Source organism: Rana temporaria, chromosome 5 (assembly GCF_905171775.1).
Source record: "Rana temporaria chromosome 5, aRanTem1.1, whole genome shotgun sequence".
Classification (NCBI taxonomy): Eukaryota; Metazoa; Chordata; class Amphibia; order Anura; family Ranidae; genus Rana; species Rana temporaria.
This window is the reverse complement of record NC_053493.1, coordinates 303734448-303744373: the sequence shown is the minus strand read 5'-3', so window position 1 is coordinate 303744373 and position 9926 is coordinate 303734448. Positions and strand designations below refer to the sequence as shown.

General features: G+C 41.2%; 1 protein-coding gene across 1 annotated transcript; it reads right to left on the bottom strand.

Moving 5' to 3' along the window:
• Positions 1 to 400: 400 nt before the first annotated feature.
• On the bottom strand, positions 401 to 9478 carry LOC120939653 (histamine H3 receptor-like). The gene is made up of 3 exons (XM_040351999.1): positions 8658 to 9478; positions 6497 to 6663; positions 401 to 1598 (listed from the first exon to the last, which is right to left on the bottom strand). The coding sequence occupies exons 1-3, from the start codon at positions 8929 to 8931 to the stop codon at positions 882 to 884; spliced, it is 1158 nt and encodes a 385-aa protein (XP_040207933.1). The 5' UTR covers positions 8932 to 9478; the 3' UTR covers positions 401 to 881.
• Positions 9479 to 9926: the final 448 nt, after the last annotated feature.

Below are 9926 nucleotides of genomic sequence, written 5' to 3'. Positions count from 1 at the left end.
GGCTGGGCTGCGTTCATGTCATTCCCACGCATTTATTTATTATTTATTACACCCCATTCACACCTCCGCGACAAAACGCCCGACGCCGGTCGCTCGTGCCGCTGGAGGGGAGAATTCCCATTGCTGTCTATGAGATGGTTCACATCTCATAGACGCCGTACACCTGCGGCATGAAAAAAAGTCCCGGACCCTTTTTTCAGGCGGCATTGGCGTTCGGCCATACAAAGCAATAGGAAGGATTTGTAAAAAAAAAGTTACAATATTCGCGGCAAAATACGCCGCCTACGCGGCGTTACTTGTCGCGGAGGTGTGAATGCAGCCTAAAAGGCCCCACCAAAATCCTCAGCACCAGGCCCATGATGTTCTTAATCTGGCCCTGATTAAGCGGCATAGGCATGCCTCAGCTGTAAGTAACAAAACAAATTGGAGTTTGGAAGACAATAAGCAGATCTGAGATCATCAAATGACCTTAACATACAATTACATACAATATCCCCTAGAACCTTGATCTTAAATTTGGTCCACACCACAGGGTCCTCATAGGTATAAAAGTGAGAGAACATTATTCCATTAAGGCATGTGAGGTGACATTTTTAAATATCTTACATGCAATCCACCCCAACTCCTTATTTTTTTGGTCAATGAAAAATAATGTGTAGAGATGAGTTTTGTTGGGTTGCTCTGTGCTCAAAACGCATCAGTTGGTGGACTGGTAGGGTAGTTATTGAAGTTTCAATCAGTAATCTAATTAATTTGCTGTTAATCTCTGCATTTTTAATTGAGGACATTATTTAGCTGTCCATAAATGTCCAATTCAACTGGCTGAAGTTGCTTAAGATCATTGCATCTCAAGGTTGAGAAACCAGCATTTTACTAAAATTTTAAAAATGTATTTTGCAAACACTGCCAATCTTTTTAGCAGTTAAGGCGAAAGCCCTTTTAAAACTCTTGTGGCAAAAGGGATAGAGAATGGGGTTAATGGCTGAATTAATCCATAGCAACCAGGTTGTAACATCACTGACATATGCTTGATAGCATAAATCACGACAGGCAGCCATAACTGAGTATGGTGCCCAACACAGTATAAAAACAAAAACCAACACTGAAAGAGACTTGGCTACATTTTTATCTCGAGAAAGACGAATTAAATTAGCATTAGTCCTTGTTTCATTTTTGGAACAGACAGGATTCCTCTTATTGAACCATTGCATGACAGAGTCCTTCGGTCCCCTATTTATTTCTTCAATCCCTGAAGAAGTAGTATCTTCTGCTGTAATAACATAAGGTTCATTATGTTCCTCTTCATTCAATGGTTGAATTTTAAATGGCTGGGATTTCTTCCTGCTTCTTTTTATTATATTCCAATAAATGCTCAAATTAAAGAAGAAAATACTGATAAATGGCAAAAAAAAGTCTAAGCATGACGAAGCTAAAAGAAATGTTGATATACTATTAAATCCCACTGAACAAATATATTCTGGATTATTTTTATCAAAAATAAAAATGGCTGGTGTATATAAAAGAAATGAGAGTATCCACACTATAGCCATCTTTAAAATAGCATGACTTTTTTTGTTCTGTGATGAGCGATATAAGACCTACAAGGTAATAAGAAGCATTAGACAACACACCAGTATGCTGCATATTTAGTTAATATAGACTTGTTAGGATCATGGGGCAGCTACATTACAGATTATTTTACAACTTAAGCTACCTATACATTATACAATTTTCTTGTTCAATTTCCTTTAGATTTACCTTCAACTGCAGTGGATATAAAAAGTTTCCTCAAAGTGTTGGCACTGTGACCAATCCTCGGGGGACTTCATTCAAATGTTTTGGTCCTGCCCGGTGATTTGTGTCTACTGGTCCCAAATCCATACAGTGGTAAATTAATTACCTAATGTCTCCATTGCTCCGTCCCCAAAAATATGTCTGCTTGGGTTGGTGGAGGAGATGGTACTCAGGGTGGTCGAAAGGACTTTGCTGGGCTTCTTACTTTTCTATGCCAGCAGTGGTGGAATTACCAGGGTCGCAGCAGTCGCACTTGCGACTGGGCCCTTGAGTTCCTCCACTGTAGAGGGTGCCCGCCGGCGCCCGGGAGATAGTACACTGGTCATTCAAGGGGCACACAGTTCTCACCCCGCTCCACCCATCTTCTCCACCCGCACTCACGGGCACAATGCACAGGCTCCACCCATCCTCTCCGCCCTCACTCACGGGCACAGTCCCTCCCTGCCCTTTCCACTCATCCTCTACACCCTTACTCATGGGCACAGTCCCTGCCCGCTCCTCCCATCCTCCCCGCCCGCACTCACGGGCACATTGCACAGTCCCTGCCCGTTCCGCCCATCCTCTCCACTCACACTCACCAGTGCTCACAGACCCCGCCCATCCTCTTGGCCCGCCCAAACAAAACATGGAGGGGGAACTACCACTGCTGCCACTGATACCCCCACCACCATTACTTCCACTGATACCCCCCACCACACTACTGCTACTGATACTCAACCACAACTACTGCAACTGATACCCCCACACCACCACCACCACCACTAGTGCAACTGATACACCCCCCCACACCACCACTACTGCCACTGATACCTTACCAACCCACCCACTGCTGCCACTGATACCCCCCACCACCATTACTGCCACTAATACCCCACCACCATTACTGCCACTGATACCCTCCCCACCACCACTACTGCCACTGATACCCCACCAGCATCACTACTGCCACTGATACCCCCAACACCACCACCACCACTAGTGCAACTGATACACCCCCCACACCACCACTACTGCCACTGGTCCCCCCACCACCACCACCACCACCGCCACTGATCCACCCCCCCACACCACCATGACCACTACAGCCACAAATCCACCCCACACCACCACGACCACTGCAGCCACTGATCCCATCCCACAACCACCATCCCTGCCACTGATCCAATCCCCCCTTCCACTACCACTCATCCCATCCCATCTTCCCCAACCACCACCCTCACCACTGATCCCATCCTCCCACCACCGCTGCCACTCATTTCATCCAATGCCCCCACCGCTACCCCTCATCCCATCCCATCCCCCCAACCATCACCCTTGCCACTGATCCCATTCCCCCACCACCTCTGCCACTCATCTTATTGAATCTCCCCCAACCACCACCCTTGCCACTGATCCCATCCCCCTCACCGCTGCCACTCATCCCATCCCCCCACCACCACCACCACTGCTGCCACTGATTCCATACACATAACCCTATGTTGGAAGCGACGGGCTCTCCCCTCTATTTCTCTATGGAAAAAGCATGTCAATAATGTGCTGCCTTTGTACAAGGACACCTATCTACATAAAGGGCTGCCCCCAAAAAAATGACAAAGTGTGGGCTAATTGGTTGGCAGACCCTTCTAAATCTGCGGCCTACTAGGTGGGTCACTGGTAATTGTTGGCCTCCCTTTAGAATATAAATGGCCCTTTAATGCACACTGTTTCACCTGGGCTGTTTTATTACAGGTTTAAGTCTGGAGCATGAGCCACGCCAGCTAATTGACATTATTTTTCTATAGTATTTTTCTGTAGATTATCCGATACCTCTACATCGTGAAATGCTTCCCCGTGACCCCTGCGTGGGTCTGCGTGGGTCTCCTATCTGGTGCTGTGACACGATATTGGCTGTGCTAATGTACAGTTTGCATGTTTTATAAACAAAAATAAAAAGATTACAAAAAAGTTTATATTAAATATATATATTTAAAGCCTCCCCATCTCTCTCACCTGAGTCATCACTCGATCCAGCACAGTGCCCATCAACAGCGGTTCTCTCCTCTCTATCTGCTCACAGAGGCTGTTAATCAAATCCTGTAAGCAGCAAGCGAGAGGTGGGGCTGAGCCCCTCTGTATGTGTCAATAGATGTATACAGCCCGACTCATGATCCAGCCTACAAGTGTGCCCGGTAGTAAGTGGCTTGCTACTGAGGCACACAGAGAAGTGGAGGAGTCAAGAGCACCAACATGGGACCCAAGAAGAAGAGGATTGGGGCTGCTCTGAAAAATTATTGCACAAAGCAGGTAAGTATAACATGTTTAAAATGGTATTTTTTTTTAAATAAAATAACAAAGGCTTTAAAGTGGTTGTAAACCCTTACAACACACTTTTTGCTATATGTAAGCCTATAATAAGGCTTACCTGTAGCTACCCTGGATATCTCCTAAACCTGAACGGTTTAGGAGATATCACCTGTATTTGTTTCTTTCACTGCTGCTTTCAGTGAATGTGCCATTACCGGTGGCTCCTGCTTGTCTCCCGCATGATGTCATCGTGGCTCTGGCCAATCACAGCGCCAGAGCCACGATACCCCAAAGTAACTCCGGGACAACATGTTGCCGGCCGGTGCAGTGTCGGCCACCGCAGCGGGGGTGAGAGATGATACCGCTCTAAAAACTGCTGATCCCTTGGTATTGCTTCCGTCCCACTAAACCAAAAGGGTGATGGCTATGCACAGGTGCATTGGATAGAAGAAGATCCTGGACTGCAGCACTCCTTAAAACGATGTCTTTATTGTACAAATTAAAATCCAAAAAACAACCAAAGCGATGCAGTCAAAATGAAGTGAACAACAGAAAAAAGGTGGCTGACAGGAGGCTGCAGTGGGGGCTTTGATCCCAGGTGAGTATTACACAATGAGCTAGTATGCTATGCATACTAGCTCATTATGCCTTTGTCTTGCAGGTGTTAGTTTTTTTATTTTCTTTCAAAGTGGTTTTACAACCACTTTAAGTTACCAGTGTTATTTTTCAAAGATATTCCTGTGAAACTCTTTTGGATCCAGTGGCTGTACCAGGGCAACCAAAAAAATATATTTGAAAAGCATACAAAAATATAATTCAATTACAATAACAAATAAAACTTGTGCTACTGTTGCTACCAAAATTATATAACTCGTTACCAAATTAGAGCTAATAATTAAAAACGATCAAATCAGAAAAACTGACATCTTAGCATTGTTTAATTCTTCAAAATGTTTCTATCTCTAATATACAGAAATGTGCAGAGTTTTGGAATCCAGGCAATAATGATTCCTAAATTCTCTGATTAACCTCCCTGGCGGTATGATTATTTCAGATTTTAGGTGCTGAAAGCGCTACCATTATTTTGCAAGGAATTTTGGCGTTTTACATTGTAGGCCTGTAATTCTTAGGAATAACTCACTTAAATCTGTCTGAACAAAAGTCTAGTAGACATCTCGGGTATGAAAAAAGTTTGAAAAACAAAATCATAAATTATATAATAATAAATAATTATAACAAATAATAATATAATTATAATAATAATTATTCAATAATGTAATCAACTCAAAATCACTGAAATTTGCTCAGTTGCAGAATTGTCGCTGTCATTACTTTTATTGTTTGATGATGAATTTCCCCACAAATCGCTATCGCTCAATTCTGCAAGTGATTATAATTTATTATCGCTGTTTTCTAGCTGGTCTAAAATCACGTTTGACATAAAGGGACACTTTTTGGTTGCTATGGACAATCTACAGTTTGCAGGCAGAAAGAACAGTTTTTATTATATAAAAGTACATGCAGGACACTGGGCAGACCACTAGGGACAATTGGGTGTGTGATTTTTACATACAGTACTGTAATCTGTAAGATTACAGTATACTGTATGTAAGGTGTTTGTTTACGTTTTTGAATTTGGCGCCGTTCTCCGCCCCGGGCGTCGTAACATCGCAGTGAACAGAGCTCGGCGGCACACAGGGACACTGTGAATCGAGCGAGGAGACAGCTCGATCACACAGCGCGGCGGCATTGCAGGTCCAGGGACAAGGTAAGTAATTCCCTGCCTGTGGATGCTGCGAGGTGACATGTTTATGTACCATATTTAACCATATTTAGTATAGAATTAGTACCTTCACAGACAGTTGGACAAAATCTTCCACAGTCAAGACACTGGTGTTTTCCAAACTCACCTTCTTGTTCTAGTGGTCTATACATGCAGGTGTCCCCATCTTTCCTTTGATCCATAGTTTGCTGAATACAAAAAGCCACAGGCAGCTGCCAGATTATTGTAACAGGCAGTTCCTGTGACTCCTTCCGCCCAGCAACTAATCCAGAGTCTTCTCTGTTCAACACTTCTTCTTCTTCTTCTTCTTCTTCTTCTTCTTCTTCTTCTTCTTCTTCTTCTTCTTCTTCTTCTTCTTCTTCTTCTTCTTCTTCTTCTTCTTCTTCTTCTTCTTCTTCTTCTTCCGTAGACTTCCCCCTTTTTTCTTATTGGTAGTAGTTATATTGCCTAGCCCTAGTCCCTAGAGCATAAACTACAAATGTCTTTTAACACCCACCACCCAAGAATGCAGCTCTTGGAATGGTGAACATCAAACCAACCCCTGAAAATATGATACAAAGGTGAGCATAAAAAAGCATAGATAAAACATGATACAAAGGTGAGTATATAAAAATGCTAAACTGATTTCTTACTTACAGCTTTGGTCACAGAGAGATATCTGTCACAGCTAATAAGAACAATATTATATACGGAAGCAGTGGACATTGTATAGTCCGAAACGAGCCAAAACTTGCACAGAAATTTACCCAGTTTCCATTGCTTCGTAAACTTGTATGGTGAATACAGAGGGATTGATATGGCACCTATTACATGAAACGAAAATGAGATATAATTGTAAAGAACACTGATACACACACACTTTTTATAATGAATTGGAGTATACAATACTAGGTCATATTTATTGTACTTGCTTATATTGCACCAATATACTCCACAATACTGAACATTGGAATAGTCACCATTAAACCCTGCCCCAAAGGAACTTGCAATCTAAAATACCGTCTCTGTGTGAGGATCAGTTCTAGTTGCTACAAGTGAGGAGTGGTAACTCCATAGATGTCATGCTGTTCTTGAAATGACAGGTGTATTTTTATAGTGAAAGCCATCAGCCCCCTTGCACAAATTCACCCCCACAAATAGGGATATTTGTATAAAATAACCTAAACCCTTTCAGCAGCTTTCATCATCTACAGTCAGGTTTTCAGTGAGAGAGTCCAGTCACGCACTGGACTGCAAATAGTAAATAATTATATTGTTTTAAAAACTCCTCCTACATGCAGCAAATTGAAAGTGAGCACTGTCATTATTTTCTATGGCCATTTCCCATCTCCACACTGGCTATGAAGCTGGTATCCTTATTTTTGGTGCAGCATTTAGCAAACCATTGAGCAAAAACAGATGTACATATCAAATGTCCAACATCTGATATTCATTGTCTTGTTTTATATCAGTTACTCATTAAATAATAAAGGATCAGAATGAAAAACATGTGCCTTGAAAACTAAAGCTGGTCATAGACTGTAAGATTTCTTTCATTCAGCCCCACGAGCTGAACAAGAGAAATCTATTGATTCCTCCATCCACGCTAAACATAGTGAATGGATGAATCTCTCCTGCCAGTTATTGTATTCTCACAGCCAGCACCCACAGCTGTCAAGAAGAGCTGTCAAGCCATTGGTCAGCCAACAATTTTCAGCCTGGCTCCTCCAATTTTCAGATCAAAGAAAGTCAAGCTGGAGGATGGGCTGACAAAGCTAAAGCTTGGATATTTAACTGGTTCATCAGCAACTGGCCTAAATTCACTCTTTGTATGGCCAACTTAGCAACTTAGATATTTTTTTCCTCAAAAGGTTGTGGATACCAACATTCCTGTGACACAACATTGGGCAGCTGGGCAGTAGGCATAATGGTTGGCAGGTAGGGTCCAATATCTAGTACTGAAAAACTGAAAGAAAGTTTTCATGATTAAAAATGTATGTTTTTACACTAAAAAATTACCATTCTGTCATACAACACCTCACCCCATACTGCAACTATCACATTATTTAACAGAAGCGCATACTGAAATCCCATCATTTCCCAAATTTTTTATGGGTTAATGACAGCATTCTACTACACCCCTTCTATATTTCTAACATGGGAAGAATTGGCACACTTTGTTCTATAAGGCATTGCAAAGCTAAGGTTAAACCATAGTAAGCAGTCAGATTTGTAAACTTGGCTACTTAGACCCGTTGAGTGTGGGGGAGAAGATTCTGGGGGGACCAGCCTTGTAGCATGGGGGAAGCAGAGGATCGAGCGAGTAGATTTTATTTATGTCCCCTACACCTGTGCAGTACGCGGGGGGGGGGGGGGGGCACCGCAAGGGTACCTTTGCCTGTAAAAATTTAGATACCAAAAATCACTCTTCAAGTGTGATACTTTCAAACATCTCCTATCCTTCAATTTGTATAACTCCCCACCATAGGTGTGCGCAACCTATTGCATTTGGGTGTGCACTCCAAAGCCTAAACACACATGCATGTATGTGCATACATATATATGTCCCTGGCATATTGATCTCCCTGCTGGCACAGTAAAGAGAAGTGTGCAAGCACTTCTCTTATGGCAAAGCTGGTAAGAGGGAGATTTTTCCCATCTCCCTGCTGCTACACAGAGCGATAATGCTAATGAGCACTAGAGGATTAGGGTGTGCCCAGGCACATCCAGCACACCTTTTGCACACACCTATGCTCTCCACCCATAATATACTGACATGTATCTCAATTTCCAGAAAAATGTATCTGTACAGACTTACCTATAAAGAAATCACAAATAGCCATGTTAAGAAGAGGGAAGTTGCTGGGAGTCCTGAGCCTTTTGTCCACAATAAAAGATATTATAACTAGACTATTACCAACAATAATAAGAAAAATAAGTAGAGCTATCAGCACATATATAAATGCTTTTACACCATCTGGAAACTGTATTGGCAATCTCAAAACAACAGTAACAGTTTTATTAAATGGTAACATCACAGGTGTCAGATTGCTAAATTTAAGACTTTCCATATTTTTTTCTATATTGTACATCTATCAGAACCATTTAGGTGGCCCAGGATATATATAGGTCAATTTACTAAGCTGTAAGAATTATTTTACTGCATATTTTTTATAACAATTCTCCATCAAAATAAGTACATTATTTTGTATTTTTGTATCAATTATTTTACTACAGCAAACTTTTACTTTTACTATCTGGGGTAGAGATAAAATACCATTTTGTGGGATACAATACTGTTTTCTGCCCTCCCCAATAGATATCTTATGGAATATCACAATTATAATCATCCAAAGGCAGAACTAGTGGTATGTCAAAGAGTGAATACATTTTCTAATAAACTTGCAAATTTACTTTTACATACAAAGTACATAAAAAAACAGTAAACTAATGTGCATGTAGTAGAAAATGCTATACATATTTTAGGAAATTGAACATGGTGTATGCTCTTAAAAACAAATAAGGTCTATGAATAAAATTTTAGATGCAGAAAGTGTTAGTAAACTAATCCTAGATTAAAATATCTGATATCAATTTTATTCTTATAGAAAATGCATAGCAGTCAGTGATATCAAGAAAAATAGGTGTCAGTAATGATGATGGAGTGGTGTGTATCCTGAGCCTGATATAAAAGGCACTGGATGAAATTTGTCACAGCAATTCACTTAGTCTGTCCTGCCTCAACACAAGCCTGTCTACAAAGAATCCCTCAGCATATTTATAATGTCACTTTGACAAGATCTGTAGAATCTAGGGATGTTGGGCATTCTCAATTATTATTTTTTCCATCTTAGGTTATGTTTTGTTTATGATTATCCGCACCTTGGGTCCAATTATATTGCAATTATATTTTTCCTTTGGTACATATACCTTGATATGTATTTTAGAGATTTTACAAATCACATTTACTTGCAAAACTGAATAATAACTTTGAGAGAAATTGTATATATTTTGTTGTAGTTTCTGCTCTTTTAAAAGTAATATGCCTGTCATAACTAAATCTCACAAAAGGACCAATAACATTCAT

What these genes read in the sequence shown, in the direction of transcription:
- LOC120939653 (XM_040351999.1), bottom strand. Translation starts at nt 8,931, where the DNA reads ATGTACAATATAGAAAAAAATATGGAAAGTCTTAAATTTAGCAATCTG. An exon ending in TATTTGTGATTTCTTTATAG is followed by an intron (nt 6,664 to 8,657) that starts GTAAGTCTGTAC and finishes TTCATGTAATAG; the next exon opens with GTGCCATATCAATCCCTCTG. An exon ending in ATCTCTCTGTGACCAAAGCT is followed by an intron (nt 1,599 to 6,496) that starts GTAAGTAAGAAA and finishes ATTACCTTGTAG; the next exon opens with GTCTTATATCGCTCATCACA.